The sequence below is a fragment of the Crocodylus porosus genome, unplaced genomic scaffold (assembly GCF_001723895.1).
Source record: "Crocodylus porosus isolate Cpor-Errol unplaced genomic scaffold, CroPor_comp1, whole genome shotgun sequence".
NCBI lineage: Eukaryota > Metazoa > Chordata > Crocodylia > Crocodylidae > Crocodylus > Crocodylus porosus.
This window is the reverse complement of record NW_017728920.1, coordinates 143,111-163,176: the sequence shown is the minus strand read 5'-3', so window position 1 is coordinate 163,176 and position 20,066 is coordinate 143,111. Positions and strand designations below refer to the sequence as shown.

General features: G+C 44.9%; 1 protein-coding gene across 3 annotated transcripts in view; it reads right to left on the bottom strand.

The window, feature by feature from the left end:
* The window catches only part of ZNF365 (zinc finger protein 365), a 40,701-nt gene extending 27,780 nt beyond the window's left edge, over positions 1-12,921 (bottom strand). For all 3 annotated transcript variants that reach the window (XM_019538455.1, XM_019538456.1, XM_019538457.1), the window contains exons 1-2: positions 12,802-12,921; positions 11,277-12,020 (exon numbers count right to left, since the gene is read on the bottom strand). In XM_019538455.1, coding sequence (XP_019394000.1) covers positions 11,277-12,007 — 731 coding nt within the window. In that variant the 5' untranslated portion in view covers positions 12,008-12,020; positions 12,802-12,921. The remainder of the gene's footprint in view (positions 1-11,276; positions 12,021-12,801) is intronic.
* Positions 12,922-20,066: the final 7,145 nt, after the last annotated feature.

The following is a 20,066-nucleotide window of genomic DNA, read 5'->3' as shown; positions in this document are numbered from 1 at the left end:
GACTGACACATCCCGCCAGGAGGGCGAGCCCAAGAAACAACAGTGCAAAAAGGGATCTATTATATTTTAAGTCAGGCTCAGCAGGTAACCCCAAAGGGGTATCCAGAGCTAGTGGAAAAGATCACAGAAAGCACGATTATCATATACCCAGATGCAGCCAGCTCTGAAGAACTGTCTCCCATCAAAGAAGCACCTCCCTTTTCACCCAACACAGAAACTGGAGAAGACACAGAAGTCTGGTTTACCGACGGCTCAGCCAAAGGTCGCACCTGGAGTGGGGCTGCCATATAGATTTAAGCAACTCACACTAGGGGGACATGGTCAAAGGGTGCAATATGCCGAGCTAGCTGCTGTAGTCAGAGTACCCAAGTATGAACTGGTAGAGGGACCAGGCCGCCCTACACAGCCCATTTATATCTACTGCAATTTGTGGATGGTAGAGGAGGGTTTCACCAAGTGGCTACCCCTGTGGAAGGGGGAAAACTTCAAAAGGCGGAGAAGAGACATCTGGAGCCGGGAAAAGTGGGAGGCCTTGTGGAAAATGGCACAGGAAGGCCTTTCCTTACACATATGATATGTTAGTGCAGCACATGGGAACAGAAAACCTGAAGGGCCAGAGGCAAAGTGGAACAGGCAAGTGGATGAGCTAGCCAAAGGCAGCACAGAAGCCCTTGTTGCTGAAGTAGAGGCTCAACCACCCCCAGAGAAGCTGCCCAGCCCCTCCCTCCAGCAGACCCCTAGAGTGCTAGCCGCAGAATGGCTGCATTGGCAGCATGGGTACCCTGGCCACGACTGCACTGCTCACCTAGCAGCCACCTGGGGCATTCACCTAACTAAAAGGGAAGCACAGGAATTGGTCAACTCCTGCATTACCTGTCAAGAGGTCAAAGCTTGACTGACCCCTGCCTTGACTACCCCTTTGTCATTATGCGATAGAAAGGTAATATAGCAGGTTTGGCAATGTGACTTTATAGGTCCGCTCCCCCGCATCCCAAGAAAGCAAGAGTATGTGTTTGTAGCACTGGAGGCGGTCATCAGAACGATGTTTGCCTGGGCCTACACCAAGCACTGGAAGACCTGTTAGCCATCTACCTGCCTTCTGTGGAACTGCAAGGTGACAATGGTTCACATTTTCACAACAACCTTGCCTATGAGTGGACCGTGAGACTTCATGTGCTGTGGACCTATCACATTCCCTATCACTCACAATCTAATGGACTAGTAGAATGGGCCAACGGTATCTTAAAGTGCAACCTGCAAATGGCCACTGGCCCAGCCCTCAAGGGCTGGGACTTACACCTGAGTCACTCAATTAACTGGGCCAACAATCAGCCCCGCCCTGGAGGAAGCCCCATGCAGCAAGCATTTGGCTGGGGGGGGGGCCGCGAGCCAGCAGTGGAAAGGCCAAGGGGTGGCTGGGGAAAGCTCCAGGTGGGGGACCAGGTAGTGGTTAGGCACCCACAGGGGGACAAGTGGGAAGGGGTGTTAATGGAGAGACACACATAATTCATGGTGGGTGTTGAGGTCTGTTTGTTATAGTAACCTTTCTGTTAACTGCTGTATGCTAAGCTATAAGTAAATTTGCCTTTACTTCACTCCTGACTTGCCTCCTTGATCCCAAACCCAGCAGCCTAATGGCTGATACTCTCACAGCGCCTAGCCAGCCTGTGACACCATGGTAACCAAATTGTCCGATAGCAGTTTGGGGAGAGACTGAGATGGCATTCTGCCACATTTAGGGAAGCCTAAATTTAGGGACTTTATTAATAATTACTGTCAATTAACAATTAATATTTAATATTAATAATTAATATTTAATATTAATAAATAGTGAACATTAATAATTTTAGGGACACCTAAATTTAGGGAAGCCATTAGTACTAGTAGAATTACCATGCTCTTTGTCCTTGCTAGTTTGGATTCATTCACACATCTTATTAATCTTCCTTTAATGATTATACTGGCAATTACTTTTTCTCCAGACTGAAGTGAGCCTTATCACTCTATACTTCATACAATATCTGTAAAGATATGAACACTAGTGGCCACCCTGAAAGCTCAGCCATAGCTCCCATATCACAGAGGTAAATGACACACTGTTGTTAATAGCCTAGCTCCATTCGCATTATTTATTTATATTTAGAATTTATTTTTTTATCTCAGTTCCCAGAGGAACAACATCAAGCCCTGAAGGATTTGCTGCTATTAACTTTCTCTAGTTGTTCCAACTATTTTTTCCTTAGAGACCTCTCTCTTTGCCATTGTTTACTCTTGATTAACTAAAAAAAGTTCTCTTGGGATTCTTTTTTCTGTCACCCATAATCAAGAAGACTGATCCACAGAACCCACTATGTCTTTTTTATTGCTCCTGTCACCCCTTGCAGTTTGTATGAACTTACAGCTTGCACAGACCTTCTTGCTTCAGATATATATTTTAAAATCTATTATTAAAAGCCTTGCCTCTTTGCTCTTAAGTCTTGCCTCCTTTGGGGTTCTCAACCTTTTTCTTCCTGAACCTCCCCCCCCGCCCCCCACTCCAGCATGCTATAAAAACTCCATGGCCCCAGGTACAGTGGGCAGGACTCAGCAGTGTGTAGCCTTGGGATCCCATTCACCTGAGCAGCAATAGCACATAAGGCTTGCTTGTCTGCCCACAGCACCACCTGCAAGACGGAAGCTGCATCTGCCTCTGCCCCTTCTTCAGGACTTGCCTCAGGCCCAAGGGGGTCGAGACACCTGCTGACCTCCTGAAACTTGCTTGTGACCCCCAGTTGAGAACTGATAATTTACATTACTTATGTTGGATTTCCACATTGTGATATTTACTTTGCAAATTAACTGATATTCTCCCTGGGTCAAATACTACTTCTACAGAAGTCTGTAGCAAACCTCCCTAATTTTAGGCCTCTCTTTAGAGTGCTACAATGGAGAGTACACATCAAGTTGCCTAAGTTTCCAAACCAAACAGCCTCTTCAGCAATGTGAAGGTGAAATGGGAAACATTTGTTAAAGGCCAATTCAAAGCCGGGGTACAATCCCTTCCAAAGAGTATTAGTACATTCTGCACATGTTCAATGTTCCAAAAGTTTTCAAATCTCCCTGAACCCTTCTCTTCGCGATTTCATTTCTATCCTATCTTCCCTCTCCAACACTAATCTGCCCTTTTATCCCTTCTGTTCAATGCACCCTAACAATTCTCACCACTCCCTTCCTCAAAAATGTAAGCTGCTCCTGTTACTGTTTGTGCCTCTAAATGTATAATGCCAAGCCTTGCTTCAGACTCATCTGAGCAAGGAGACTTATATTCAATGGACCTTGGAATCTCTGTGGACCTCAGTCACAGTGGCTAGTTCATCCAACCTGCATGAGTCTTAGTAGGCAAGGAATCAGATGGAAGAATTAAGTCAGAGTCATTCCTCTGAGTTTTTTCGCATTTGGATTTTTTCTTGTCCTTGTAAATTTACTTGTACCAATAACAGACTTCTTATTTTCTATTGGTATTAGGATTGGGCATATTGCAGTTATCTTGGTTTTCTACATGATTTTCAGCTGATAACCATCACATGTTTTAGCAGAAGCAGAGTTTGTGGTATCTCAAGTATGACAGTGATGATATTCCTCTTTCTTTAAAGACTATTCACAGGAAGATAATATTTTTAAGTCAGCCATCTTGACCATACCTGGAAATAAATACATCATATTCTCAAGGTTATTTACAATACATTATGAAAGTACCTTCATATCTTGCAAACATTCAGGTTTAGGATCTAAGCACTCCATCCTATTAAACAATTATATTTTGAATAGTTTTGTCCAAAATAAAAGAAAACCTTCATGTTACTTTAAGACAAAAAAAAATGGTACATTTGTAATGCAGCAAGCTTTGATTTTTTTCTTTTTTAAAGACTAGCAGGCTACATTTATCGGCTATCAGCTTTTTTTGGCTGGTGTAGCCAATGACGTACTGGGAAACAATATGCCTTCCAACCAGGGTCTCCAGATGCCACATACATGCACTGCCACACTTATGCACTGGCCAGGAATGCATCTGGGCAGAGTGGACAGCAGCACCCTGTATGTAAGTCTGTGGAGGGGAAGGGGCATGAGGGAGGGAAGGGGTGTGGAGGGGCAGATCGAGGCCCCCATGGTGAGGGAAGGCACGGGGGGAAGCGTTGGGGATGAGGCATGGTGAATGGGACCCCAGGGGAGCAGGATGGAGCTGCAGGTGCCTTGTCTAGGGGATCGGCATCCCAGTACTTAAAAGTGGTGGCAGGGGTGCTTGAACTGAAGCTCATTAGTTAAAGTGCTGCCACCATCTTTTTAAGGACCAGAATGCTTTTAACCGGAGCAGAGCTAAGCGGGGCAAAGGTGGTCTGCCTCGCACTGCTGCTTTGCCCCAGGAGCCACTGACTGTATGCCCCTTGCCCATCTGGTGGCAGTGGTGGCAGCAAGCTGTCTCTCCAGCTGCTGGACAGGTAGGGGGCGTGGCGCAGCCAGTGCACAGCTCCCAGCGCAAGACATCAGGGAGAAGAGCCCTGAGCAGGCAGCTCACGTCCACCCTTGTCCCACTCAGCTTCACTCTGATTAAAAGTATCCTGGCACTTAAAAATAGTGGTGGGGGTGCTTGAACTAAAGCTCATCAAATGAGCTTTAATTCAAGCACCGCTGCACCCATTTTTTAAGTGCTAGGACGCTGATCCCCTGGGCAAGCCCCCAAGGCTCTGTCCAGCTCCCCGCCCTAGCCCCAGGGTCCCATTCACCACCCTGCCCCCACCACTCCCTCACCATGGGGGACTCAATCTGCTTCCCCCGTGCTCCTTCCCCTCCACAGATTTACCTGCAGGATGCTGCTCTCCACACTGCCTGGCTGCATTTCTGTAAATCAGTTATCAGATTGGTATTGGCTGATATGTCTGGTGAATAATCAGCTGTCGATATTGGCCAAGAAAAATCTTTTATTGGTGCACCCCTACAGATTACCACTATTAATTTACTGTACTGACAAGCAAAGACTGTTGTTTTCGTTTTGCAGCTGAAAGTAACTGGACGCACATTCCAATTTGTACAAAAGTATGAGTTACATTGGTCTCTAACAGCCAGGATCTCTACCATTGGTGAATGGTTATATTCATGAATGGTTATTCATAAAATTTATGAATGATGGTGGGGCCATCAACAGGAAAAACTATTTAGGAGTAGGAATAAGGGCTTTGCACTCTATCATCTTTTTTGTTCAACATTTTTTGTGCAATAATGGCTTTGATTCTTCCTTGTTCCCTTTATGTTATTTGGAACCCCAAAAAGGCATTTGGAAAGAATAGGCTCTGTGCTGCTGACAGCACATTAACATCAACTGTACCAGTCTGCTACTTAGGGGCATGAGGATGATGCTTTGTGACCTGTCCTGGACTGGCAAGTTACAATTATACCTTAAGGCAGTGGTTTTCAAACATACTAGTCATGGAACCCTTTCATATAACTTCTGCTGCAGAACCCTTACCTCTGTCCTCAAGACTGATGCAGAGCTGTGTGACCCAGGCTGGCAAATGGCAGCATGCCACCTCCAAACCTGATCTGCCCCCAATCTCTCTTCAGAGCCCCTGATAATCTATCATGGAACCCAAGGGTTCTACAGAGGACAGTTTGAAAACCACTGACTGCTCTGAGGCCTTGCCTGTAGGGCAAATTGATTGGCAGTGCCATTCCAAAATAGGTTATACCACAATAGCTATTCTTGAGTAACCCCTTGTGCAAACACATTATTCCAAAATAAGTGTCTTTAAGTCTACAACAATTGTTCTCCTTTGTGAGTAAAAAAACCTACCTATACGAGGTATGGGGCAAAGCCAATGGCAATTTTATCAAACTGCTAAATGTATGGTCCTTCAAGAGCATCGTTATGGCTTACAATGTTAAACATTTCTGGCTTTGGTATAAGAGCACGGTCAAAAGAAAACAAAGCAAAAAGAAATTCCTCATAGAAATCTTAGACTTTTGTAAAGAAAGCATTCCTACAGAATGTCTGTTGTTCTTAGGCATAATGATAAATGCAGACAGTTACTTATTAGATTATTTACCTAACCTTTTAAATATTTTTCAAATCCTGAAATTAGGGCCAGCCGAAAATCTTCTTACTTTACATGCTATCCTGTTTAGATTCACTGAACTCAAACCCTATGTGCTTGATTATTTTTTTACTATATCAGTGCAACACCTTTGTTTCCAGAAATAAGTCTCTCGATGCTCCTTTTAAGTTGAGTTCATTGTTTCACTTGGCTTCTGTTGTCTTCTTGTTAGAGCATTCAATGGGTATTTCCTTTGTGCAGGTTCTGCATTATTCTCAAAATCATAGTGTTCACACTGAGTCTTTTTCTTCTTCATCAAACATTAAATATTTCCTTTCCTAGCACATTTTCTAATTAAATCCGTAAGTTGCTCAGCAGCTCTGCTCAAGGCTTGATCCCACAGTCAAATGAGCAATCCTTTTCATTCATGGGTCAGACTGATGGGACTCAAAGAGGTAGCACTTATCTTTGATCACTGTACTTAGTGCACTAGAATATTAATTTTTTATTTTCAAAATAAAGTTTCTTCCCACTTGGCTTTTTAACTGTGAACAGAGTAACCAAAGCAGTGACATCTGCATTAATGTCTGTCTAGGCACAAAATTGGTGTACTGTTAATCATACCATTATGGTTAAGTCATTTTATCCCTATTATTATACCAAAATAAAAGTACTTTAGTTTGGCAAAGCTATTCCTGTGAGGGGAATAATACACAGCTGAAAAAACTATTTATTCTGATATAATTTATTCTGATACATCTGTGTCCACACTAGACCTTTTTTTTTTAAGAAGAAAAGATGCAATAAATACACAAAAGAATCCAAAGAAGTAAAATAGCTATACAATACAAAATCTGTATGGAGATAAGGCCTGAGTGTGTTGACAGCCTACAACAGCATTCAAAGAGGCATAAACTACTCACATTCAGGCCAGTAGGGTGTTAACCCAAACTTTACAATTTTCCTATTTTTCCAGTCTGACACTGCTCCCATTGAGGTTAATGGAACTACTTGTTCTTGAAAGGACACAAAACGTTGGGCCAAACACAAACAATGGCAGTGCTCCCACTGATTTTGGCAAGAGCTGGATCATCTCCAGGATGCAGATGGAGGATCCAGAAAAGGAGGGGGGGCCCTTCAGTTTGCTCATTGCGCATGTACAGCACATCTGAGCTCCTGGTTGGCTGGCATGGGCTCCTAGGAGGGCTGCATCTGGGCAACAAGCTCTCTGAGCTCACTAGTTGGTCAAGTTGGGCTCTTGCCAGAACCACTGTGTTCACGCAGCTCTGGAGCCCCAGGGGTGAATACTACTGCTGAGCCGCACATTTTCCCCTACCCCTGAATTCTCCCCTCTTTCCCCCCGCCGCCCTTAGTTCTACCTAAGGTGATGCCCGCATCCCAGTCCCTTAGAGACCTCAGCATGTACCTGCTCCTGATCCTATGACTTCAGTTAGGACTCTTGCTTCCCTGACCTTGTTTATTTCTGATCCCCTGGATTGAGACCCTCTAGTCTAGGGTCAAGGCTTAACCACACAGTTATATGATATTCCAGCTGTACCTCTGACATTGCCCTGCTACCCTTATTGGAAGTCTGTTTCAGGCTGTTATAATTCTCCGCTTACAGTCTCTTGTATTTTCAGCCTCAATTTACTCCTGACCAGTTTATGCCCACTTGTTCTTCTATCAACACTGTCCCTTAGCTTTTCTCGCTTCCTGGTTCTTACACCATTGATCTATTTACAGAAAGTAATTATATCCCTACTTAGCCTTTGCTTTGCTAAACCTTAACAAGCCGTTTTAATCTTTGTTGTAAAGCAGCATCTTAATCATCCTCTTCCATCTGCCTCCGTTTCAATTTGAATTCATTATTCCTGAACACAGGTGACCAGAACTATATGCAGTACTCCAGATGAGATCTCCTCAGGATCTTGTACAGTGGCACTAATACTTCCCTGCCTCTATGGCAAATATTTTTCCTCATATATCCTAGTAATGCCACTCACCTAGTAATATAGTTGCTTTTTTCATGGTGGCATCACCCTGGTGTCTCCTTGGCTATATGTAGACTGCAATGTACTGTAAAATACCCACATTGGTTCGGCTGCCAGAAGCAGTCTAGCTACGGCTATATGGAATTCCACACAGGCTAGCTGATTCTGTCAAGAAAACAGGGAAATTTAGGGACACAGGACCATCAGTGTTGTTTAAGACATGGGAAATTAGCTCCCACAGACTTTCATGATACCATGGCAAGACTGATCCCAATCTAGTCAAGGTAGTTCATTTAAAGCTAGATTGTGTATCTCTACCGAACACTGCTGTGTGCAGTATATATATACACACATACATAATCATTCAGTGATTAATAATTATTTCACTTCTTTTGTGAGTTCCAACTGATGAATCCTCAGCTAATAGGAGCCAAAAACAAAAAATGCTGCTAAGTGCCTGCTCCTTGGACTATTAGATTTCTCTCCATTTCATAGATGGATCTGCTTTCTTGGTCATATCTGGCTTGATAGAACTGGGGTAAAAACTGCAACTGCCATTTTAAGTGGTCTGTTTTCCCACCCTCCTTGGAAAGGCATTTGGAATCTTTAACAATTTCTTCCTTTCGGCTAGGCTTAAGAGGTGGATCTGATGATGGATCTTGGATGGACAGATCAATCGCTCTCCAGCTGAGCTGGTTCTATTGGTCTGTTCATTTCTACCTGAACCCATGACAAACAAAACATATTAGTCAGCCTCAATTTTCCTTGGTTCCTTGTGTTGTTTTTCTGGATTGATGTGTTATAAAAGAGGCAAATCTTCAATGGTAGTTGCTGACACAAAAGGAAGATCACAATGAAATGAATCTACTGTGGATGTCCTCACCTCTCCAGATCAAAATAAGGGAGTGTCTTCTGCTTCTTTTTCCATCAGAAATTGTTGCTGTCTTTCATGAATTGGTTGACAGGTGGTGCCATATTTAAAATCATCAATTCCTTCAATATTAAAAAAAAGAGTGGAAGATTTGTATATCTAAGGTTCTCAAACATTCATCAGGTACACACCTCAATAACTCAGGGGAAAATCAGTCCATTGGGAAGAGTCCTCTTTCTAAGAATGCTTCCTTGTGGTAAGGAATTTCAAAGTTTTCCTTTCAGCACCAAATCTCAGTTCCCGTTATCTTGTCCTTTCTTCACTTATCCAACAAATTTAACTAAAGATTTTCTAAGCCTTTATTTCTTTGAGTATCCTTTTCCAGGTCCGCAAGAATCTGGCACTGCCATTTCTGATATCATGAAGTAGACTTTTCCCCACTTCCATCTGGACCCTTTACATCTTGGGTGCTCCCAGAGGACAGCACATTCTTTCATTCCTGGCGACAGGCTTGACAATTCATCTTAGTCACAAGTTCCTAATCACACAGACCTCAGGCTCAGGTGTGAGCCACAGGCTTTTTATTCTTCTGTGAGCAGTTCATCTTGCTTTCCGTTCTTTCTAGCAGTCCCCCATATAGGATCTTCCTCTTCCTTGGAATCCAGTCTTTTCTCTCTTTAACAGAAATTAGACAGCAGTTGCTCAACTCTGTTTCTGTTTCACTATATGATCTCTTCTCTGACTCATATTTGTGGACGCATTCTTCTGTGGGCCATCTGTTGCTCCAGATCTCCTTGTTTAGTAGTGGCCTGTAATCCTTAAACATTCAAGATACCTTCATGTCTTCCTACCATCATCATGTCTTCAGATACTGTCTGAACTCCACCATCATATTCAGCTATATCTTTAGTCCTCAACTCTTGTCTTCCATAGCTCTTTCAGGGGAAATATCAGATAGAAATTCCATGAAGAACCCCTCAAGGATAATATACATCCCATAACTATGTATCCAGTCACTTCTGTGATCTCTTACTCCATTACTCTTGTAATGTTGCACCAGGAATTATCATCATGGTCTCTTTGTAGGAGGGAGTTTGGGGGATTTTCATCCCTTCTTTTTTAGGTTAAGGAATACTAACTCCCACACCAACTCCTTTGTTTGAGATCTTATGTCTTTTACTGCTATGTCTGCTGACGTTCAACACAATTTATTTTTAAGCTAATGAAATCACATTATATTATCAAACAATATGCATTTTCCTAAAAATAATTTTGTTACTCCAAATTGCCCGAAAATGTTTCAGAGAATGCTAAATAAAAGGAAGTAGTTCAGACATTAAAAATGTAGTAACCTGGTACATTATTTATCAATGCATCATGAAGATATTTTTAAAGGGACTAGGCTTGTAAAAATGAGTGTAGAATATGCTTCTGGTTCTAGTAATAAACAGATCGTTTTTATGAATCCAATTCCCTCTAAAATCTTACTATATGGGCTCTATTGAGCACTACTTTATAACGCTGCCTTGTTGCTGTACAGTAGATAAGAAATTCTACTGTAGGACAACACAGGGCATGATTTGGCCCTTGGACAGAGGCAAATGATGATGATTACACTGACAGTATCTTCCTCCAAAAACCAGGCCCACTGTCTTCAGTAGGACTACTCAGAGAATAGTATTCAACAGGTTTAAGAGGATTTCCACCTATCACCTATTAAACCCTTATTTTTAAAAATGTTATGTGCTAGAACATATTAGTTAGAGGATGTCTACACCACACAATGTAGTGGCATGTAGGAGATAGTCAAGTTAACTCTGATTTGACCTAGCTCTGGTACCAGAAGTGACAATAGCCATGGTAGTGTAACAATCCACAGGACTGATTTACCAGGATGATATTTCATTACCCAGCTTGGGTATCTGTACATACTACATTGCAAGTTGTAGATATAGCCTCAGGTTCAGTCAGTTATTAATATCATTTACACTTGTGCCATCCCACTGAAGTAATTTACATTATGCTGATGTTACTGAGGGTAGCATTTCTTGAAGTGCTTCCTAAGCTGGCACTGTAGTGTAGTAGTGACAGAAGGGTTCTTGTGACCAAGAAGCACTGCTTTCAAATAAGAAACCCATTTTGCTGAAAAATGCACTTTTCTGTCAATAGAAGCATCAGGTTGCTTGCAAATCAAGAAACACCAGACCCACCCTCATTTACATTCTTTCATAACCAGTAAAGTAGCAGTACCTATAAATATTTTTTCCATCTAGATATTTTCTTATATTATATCTGTTCTCCAAGCACATACAAAGCCATCAACACTGCTTCTTTTGCCTTTCTACTTACTCTTCTTTCCTGTGAAGTTCTTCCTCGGACTCTGTGAGACGTTGTTTCAGCACTGCAATCATCTCAACTGCAACATCTACCTGTCTGTTCAAGGCCCTCTCTCGCCTTTGAACTTCCTGTTTCTTCTGAGAGAGCTGCACAAAAGCTGCCCGAACTTCCAGCAGTTCAGCAGTTTTTTGGGCCAACTCTTTGGTAAGCCTGTCAATTCTCTTCTCTATTGTTTTATCTACAGCTTCCACCATCATATTAAACTTTTCTCTTACACGTGCCTCAAAAGGTGCTTTTGAGTCTGGTGTGGGAATCCCAGGTTTAGAAATTTGCTCATCAGGGGAGTTTGCTGGTATGTAATTTGCGACAAAAGAGACAGGCCTTTCAGCTTCCACCTCCAGCGATTTTCTATTTTTTGTGTTCTCATGTGATATATCACAAAAATTTATGTAGGCTGGGTTTTGTTTCACTGCATGGCTGGCTTTCCCCAGTTTTCCTTGAGTTGAGGCCTCTGAGGAAGAAAGCAAATCTGCATCTTTGAGGGAGGAAGGTAGGTTGCATTTTGTCAAAAGACTTCTGTCCTCATAACTATGATTATACTCCAAATGTGCCCTCAGAGAAGACAGGCTTCTGAATCTGGTGTGGTCACCACACCGTGGGCAACGAAATGGCATGCAGATACTGACATTTTCAAAAGATTCTGGCCAGGAATATCTGCTTTCTTCAAAAGTGTTCTGTTGCATTACTCTCAGATTCCTGTAAGAAAGGAAAGATGGATTCATTTGAAGGTTGTGTTAAAAGAAGCCCTTATCTCTTAATGAAAAAAAACAAACCTTTAAACTAATTTTCAAGCCTGCTTCTGGGAAAAGCAACCAGAGATGTCTCATCCCAAAGTGACACACCAGAATAGTTGCAAAGATTTTTTTGTTATTGCAAAACTAGGGAAGTTGCTATATGCTCACTGGAGAAGCTGAAACATGACCCTAAAGAACTTGTTTAGCAGACTGTACAAGAAAGTGATGTGAAAGAGGTTTAGTTTGTAGTGCTGTGCACTCAGAAATTAATATCTTACTATGCTTTTTTTCTGACATTAATTTGTTAGTCCTGTTTCTGACAGATCAAGGCCAGGGAGATGGCTGCATTAGCTATGTGGAGCAGCAAGCAAAAAGACCTAACCCTTTCACACAAGACAACAGATGCAAAATTTCCTACTGCTGTGTACAGATCGGGATGCAAAGAGGTGCCAGGACCGGGCTGGGAGTCTCACACCCTGGCAAGCTCGAGGAGGCAAAGGTGGGGTGTGACAGGGGGTCAGCAGGCAGGCAGAGGGCACACCGGGCTCAGTGAGACAAGGTCACTATTTCTGCACAGGCTTGGCCGAGCTCCAGCCCGCGGTGCCTGGGTCAGCACAGCACCATTCAGCAGGCCAGGGTGCGGGCTCCGTCCAGCTCCCCCGCGCGCCTCCCTGCATTGGCAAACGCATGCCCGGACTGCAGCAGGCGCGTCGCCTTCCCCCGCTGCAGCGAGCGCCACTTACCGGACTTGTTGCTGCCGCCGCGGCCGGGGCTGATGCTGCGGGGAAAGCCGTTTTCAGCAGAGCCGTAAATCACGCTGAGCCCGGCGCGGTCCCACCTCCCCGCGCACCCCGGCGCGGAGCGGGCGCGGGGAGGAGCTGGGGGCGGGAGCCGGAGCCGCGCGGGCCCCGCTTCACCGGGGCAGGCGGAGCAGCCCGGCGAGGGGAGGAGAAAGGCAAGGGGAACGGCAGGAACAAGCTCTTCAATGAGGCGAAGGGATGGGGAGGGAAGGGCTCGGGCCTTTTGCATTGCAGTGGGTTTGGTGCAGCTCAGTGTCAAGTTGCAGCAAGGAAAATTTAGGTTAGATATTAGGAAACATTTTCTCACTAGGAGGGTAGTGAAACACTGGAACAGGTTACCCAGAGAGGTGGTGGAATCTCCATCCTTGGGGGGTTTCAAAACCTGGGTAGACAAAGCTTTGGCTGGGATGATCTGGTTGGGGCTGGTCCTGCTTTGAGCAGGGGTTGGATAGATGACCTCCTGAGGTCCTTTCCAACCTTAATTTTCTATGATTTGTCTTGCCTGACTTCATAGGGATTTTGCCCCTGAGTTCAGTAGGAGCCAAGGGAAATGCTCCTTTGCTAGCCACGACTGTATGCTCAGGTGGGAAGGATGCTTGGGACTGAGAGAGCCAGGTCAGGTCCAAGCCAACCTGATACAATTATTGGCAATAATCCAGTAAGAATTGTGGACTATGGGGAAATGAATAGGCAGCCCATGTGTTTCTCTAAAAGTGGAGCAGGCTTGTGACGCAGCTTTGCAACATAGTTAAAGTTCTTGAACCATACTGTTCAACTTTGAAGTAGCTGGGGACTGCCCAGTGCGGGGTGTGGGCCCTTGGGGCTACATGCCACCCCCATGCTGCACTGCATGGCCCACCGTGGCCGCACCCCATGCCCAGGTATCCCCACTTGCACTGCATGCAGGATGTCTTCCCACTGTGCCTCCCCTGCTGCACCATGCTCCCAGGTGCTATGCTGCTGTACAAAGCACCCCCATGCTGCTGCTCCTCAAGCCTCCTTGCTGCACTGGCCAGGCCAGCCCCTTTGCTGCTACCCACTTATCCCAGCTGCACTGTGCATCCAAGCACCTGACCCATCTGTGGCTTCCCATGCCTGAGTTCCCCCACTGCACCACACCACTCAGGCATCATGGGCTGTGGGCTAACCTGGCACTGAACGCTGTACCGCCCTGCCTCCCGGGGTGGGAAGGGGAAACCAGGAGGAAGGGGAGCCTGGAGTCCCCAGCCAGAACAATGGGGTAGCAGTGGCTGGGTGGGAGTCCAGGGGTGGTAATTTAACCCATCACAGGCTGCCATTTGGACAGCCCTGCTTGAACCCAAAGCTAAATCAGTTGCTGAAAAAACTATGTAGAAACTTTACTGTGTAGGAATGTCATTATGTGGAATATGTATGGCTGCTCCCTTGGTCCAAACCTGGGACAGTCATTTGCTCAATTGCAAAATAGCTTCTCTACCACCTAGTCACTACTAGTGCCTACTTCCCAACAAGCAGCCAGCTGGTCATATGTCTACTCCTTACTACAAATTAATTTATGCTGCGGTAAATCTGGAGTGAATGATTCCGTAATAACTGTATTTTGCATCTGCACTGTAACTCCATTGGGTTTACATCACCTATCTGATATTAACTTTGTTCCTTTGACTTTGACCTATGCTATGCTGTTTAGTATCTGTTGATATTATATCATGTTTATTTAGTATTTCATAACATTTTTGCAAGCAATATAGTGCATGTAAGTCTGTAGCAAGGGAGAGAGAAAAAGCTATTTAAGATAAAGTACAATGCTGGCACAAGAACAAATGGATTTAAACCAGCAATGGATACTTTAAGGTTGGAAATTAGAAGGTGGTCTCCAGATATCAGGGATTCTACAACAGCCTTACAGTTGGCGTACTGAGGGCATAAAACCTTAAGTTGTTTTAAGATGGCATGACAAATTTAAGAACAGGATTATATGATGTAGTTGCTCATAAGAGCAGGGGACTAGATTTGAACACCCAGGAAATCCCTTCCTTTTCTATTTATGTTATATGAGATTACTGTAATTTTTTTCTTAATTTAGTGGGCTGGAGAAAGAACATTTTAATAAATGATTCTTTGCTCTTGGAGAGCTCTGCCATATGTTGCTCATATGCCAGAATAAGCTCACAAAGACACAGTAGACCTTGCAAATTTTTAGTAGTGACTGTATTAGTTAGTCAGTAACTAAAGGAGGATTTTTTTTCTGACAAGGAAGGCCCTAATTCTATAACAGCATTCATATTGATATACTCTTCTGCCCGTGTGGCTTTCAACTGCATGATCAGAACTTCATGTTATTGATATTACACAGAGAAGGATCGGGAAAGTGGAGGGGTGCACTAGTGCACTTGCACCCCACTTTGATTCCTGCTCCACCCAAAGTTTAAAACTAACTGCCTGGCAGAGGCATTTCTAGTCAGGCAGTGCTGAGGGAGTCAATTGACTTCATGGCATATTACAATCTACCTGATCCCTTCTAAACTCTTAATTCTGCAGGTGTTAATGACCCTCCCTTTTTAAAATGGATTTGATGTTCCACCAGTCAAGCTACTCTTTGTTCTGAAGTGCTGCTGTCTGTTACCTGCTCCTATTTTACAGCCCTGCAGTTGTTTTTAACTCATACCAATGAAGTTATATTTGTTTTTACTTCACTTCTGAATTGAACAATACAGTGCTAGGCTCCTGGCGTATTAATAAAACCTCTAGCTTATTTTTCATTAGAGAAAAATATGTGTTGTTTTATATATGATGATGCACCTCACCATCTGCACTATCCCCATGCCTTTCCTAAATTCTAGATCTGCCCATGGTGTTATTGGAAATGGATCCTTTCAATAAAAGTTAAGATTTTAAAATTTGTTTGGGTATTCTTGACCATTACACACATTGTTGCAAATCTTAGGAAATAACATTAAGGCTAGCCCAGAGGTGTATGTCTGTTGGGGTAATAGGGGGAATGTCACTCTTCTAAATGGTAGCATGTGAGATCTTTATTCTACCATGTTAAGGTATTTTTAAATTTGGGACAGGGAAATACTGAAATATTTAACACTGTTATAGTACATCTCTTTAATAAGTAAATTATACAAGCATAGATCTAGATGTTGGAAGCACATTGATAAATGCCTTTGTGATTAAGACAACCCCATAAATGATTCAATAGATGATACATCAAAGAAAGTTATTTTTATTGCATCTTAGAGCATCATCTGATCCCTTAAGTTTGTGGCTTACTACCCATGCTGAAATGTCATGTACTAATTAATAGGGCTGTGCTAAATTTTGCTGGCTGTTTTGTTTCAACATTGTTTTGACTCATGTAGAGCTTGAAACAGCAAAATCAAAACGAAATGACGGGCTTTGAAAGAGTCTTGAAACAAAACAAAGCTAGTCAAAACGTTTTGAAAGTTTCGAAGCAGTCAGCAGCCAGGTGGTGGGAGGCAGGGGAGAATCAGGGCTGCGCTCCCAGAGGCTCCACAGCCCCACGTGGCTCAGCCAGATGGAAACGCAGCCCTGCCTCTCCCTGCCTCCCATGGCCAGGCTGCGGGAAGCTGATCACAGAGTGCTTCAGTCAGGCTGGGGAAGGGAACTGGGCCCAGCTGAGCTGAGTTCCCTTCCCCAACACTAGGATTAGGCTGGGAAGGCAACAATGGGGCTAGGGAACTCAGGTCAGCTGGGCTCAGTTCCTTTCCCTCCTGGCTTCCCTCCCCAGTACCTGGCTTCCCTCCCTCATCTGGAGGCAGATTGGGGGCCCACAACCCTGGGAGGAATGTCACAGGCCCCACAGCTCTCCCGGGGTTGCGGGCCCCCAATCTGTCTGCTGGATGAGAGAGCCTGTTTCGAGCTTCCCCATTATAGCCTATGGGTGAAATGTTGAAACAGCATCATTGTTTCTACGAAACGAAATGGAACAGCAGTTTCGAATAGAAATGAAATTCGAAATGAAATGCTGTTCCATTGAAACCTCGAAATGCAAGTCGAAACAGAATGGTGCTGTTTTGCTCAGCCCTACTATTTACCTTGCATTACATTGTCGTAATGTAACAGTCTGACCTTTTACTGAAGATTCGATGCTGATTGGGAGAATCAGCGATTCAGCCATTGACACAGCTTTAAATGCTTTTTCTACATACTCCAAGGTACGAGGAGCAGCTCGTGAATGCTGCGATGCTGGGGCAGATGGAGCATCCCACAGAAGTGTGGGGCGGCCGGTCCACTTCTGGCTGAGCGCAGGGGGGCTGAACATAAAAGTACTTCCAGTCCACTTCCGGGTCCACCACCAAACGCACAGGGGGGCCTCCCTGCACCCCCTGGCTCGGTGATCAGCCATGGGGCGAGCCCAGGTGTCCCCCCAGACCCAGAAGGCACCAGTCACTGAGCTGGGTGAGTGCAGGGGCCCCACAGCGCGCTCCCCAGTGGACCTGGAAGTGGACCAGAAGTGCTTCTAGTCCACTTCCAGGTCTGCTGCCAAGTGCGCTGTGGGGGCCCCCCATGCTTCTGTGGGGCGCTCCATCTGCCCAGCATCACAGCATTTACAAGCTGCCTGATACCTTGAGGTATGTAGAAAAACATTTAAAGCTGTGTCTATATCCAAACTGCCGAATCTTTCTGAATCTCTCCAAATCAATTCGGAGGGTTCCAATTCAATTTGGAGAGATTAACGGGTCTCTTGAATCAATTTGGAGATTTCACCACCGAATTGGGCTGAATCTCCACTGTATTGAATCAGGGACGGAAGCTTCACACAGCCCTTGTAAGTATAATAGGAACCATCATAGAATTAGGAAAGGAAGATATGGCTTTTAAGGAGCCACTGGCCATCTGACCTGCCAAGTACCAGTAGAGTTGTGTTAGGCTGGGTATAAGGCTGCAGCTGTCCAATGTCTGTTGCTGCTGTCCTCCTCCCTGATTTTCACAGAGCTTACTCAAATGCTTGAAGTTAGTACATTCTTGAATAGCTTTGCTGGACTGGGATGTAGCACTCATTTCTTAGTTGGCTATTTCCAGTCACATCTGTATGTGCTCTAGTCCTTGTGCCATATTGGCAGGGGTGGGGTGATTAGTCTCTCCTTAATACAATATGCCAAGTTGTGTGCATTTTGCGGAATAGAATATACCTCATTCTCTGCATGCCTGAATTTCATATACTGTAAATTAAATCAGGAATTGCCAGAATTCCTGGCAATTCCCCAAGGCCCACTGCACCAGAGTCCCCTCCCCTCTGGAGCTCTGCAATAGGTATGAAGCTCTTGCAGCCCCAGTAGAGCCTGCAGAGCTGCCAGCTCCTGCAGGCAAGGGAGGAAAACTAACAGCTACCATCCCTACTTTCCCCAAGAAGAAATACAGAGTGGTCATTGTGGGAGACTCCCTCCTGAGAGAGACTAAGGGAGAAATCTGCTGCCCCAACCCCTTACCCAGGGAGGTCTGCTTCCGCCCAGGGGCCCATATCCAGGACATAGCTGAAAGGATCCCCAAGTTTATCTAGTCCTCCAACCACAACCCCCATGCTCCTTATACATGTGGGCACGAATGACACAGCTCAGAGTGATCCCAGCTGGGTCATGAGTGGCTACAGGGCTCTGGGAGCGGGGGTTAGGGGGTTGGGGTTGGTGGTCTTTTCCTCGATCCTCCCGGGTACAGGTCATGGGGCTGAGGAGAGAGAGACAGATTGAGGTAGTCAACTGAAGACTGATTGGCTGGTGTCATCGTGAAGGCTTCCACTTCCACGATCACAGTCTGTTCTTTGGTAAGAGAAGCAGCGATCTGCTGGGAAGAGATGGCTTCCACCTCACTTCACTGGGGAGGAAGCTCTTTTCAACCAGATTGGCTGACCTGCTCAACCGGGGTTTAAACAAAGCCCTCCAGGGGATGGGTGGACTACCACCATAGCAAGCCCACCAGGCAACTACTGCAAAACCAGCAGGTTAGGGGATTCAAGGAAATCACTCCTACTCCAGCTCTGGAATGGCATCCTGGGAGTGCAAGGAAGCATAGGGCTTCCAACAGAACACTTACATGTCTGTACACCAATGCCAGGAGCTTGGGGAACAAACAGGAGGAACTGGTCCTCCTGCTAACTGAGAATGACTGTGATCTTATAGGGACAATGGAGGGACTCCACCTATGACTGGGCCATAGGTGTAGACAGTTATACCCTGTACAAGAGAGACTGTGTGGAAAAAGGGGGTGGGGGTATAGCCCTCTATATGTCAAGGGAAGGTACACATCCCTGCAATCTGACTTTGGCACCCATGGAGGATGATTGGAGACCCTCTGGGTTAAAATATGTGGGGAACTTGCCACAGGGGACACAATGGTAGGAGCCTACTACGGACCTCCTAATCAGGACCAAGAGTTTAACCAGGAATTCGCCAGAGCTGCATGCTCTCAGTGCACGGTTGTCATGGGAGACTTCAACTACCCAGACATCTCATGGGAAGAGCGCTTGGCCAAATCCAAACTGTCACAAAGCTTCCTTGAGTGCATGGATGAGCTCTATATGACTCAAGAAGTCTATGGATCAACAGGTGAAGCGCTGCTGGACCTGGTACTGGCCAAAAGGAATGATCTAGTCAGTGACCTAAGAATTCAAGGAAAACTGGGAAACAGTGACAACGAGCTGATTACTTTTACTATCCATCACAAAGCTGGCAAGTCAATTAGAAATGCAGAAGTCCTCAACTTTAGGAAAGCTGACTTTGATAAGCTCAGGAGGCTTGTTGTTAAGGCTCTAAGGGGCCATGACTCAACAGGGAGGGGAGTCCAAGATGAGTGGTTGCTCCTTAAGGGAGCGATCCTGAAACCACAAGGGATGTCCATCCCATCTCGGAGGAAAGGTAGCAAAAGGGCACAGCAACCCCCTTGGCTCAGCAGGGAACTCGTGGACCTCCTATGTCTAAAAAGAGAGGCTCATAAAGCATAGAAGACAGGAACCACGACTAAAGAGGAGTATTCTGTGCTGGTCCATACCTGTAGGGAGCAAACCAGGAAAGCCTAGGCTGCAACCAAACTCCAAATGGCTACACATATCAAGGACAATAAAAAGTCCTTTTTCAGATATGTGGGGAGTCAGAAGAAAAGCAAGAAAGCAAGGGTAACATTGGACCCCTGCTAAACCAAATGGGACAACTGACACCCAGGAAAAAGTCAAACTGCTTAATGGGTACTTCATGTTGGTTTTTCAC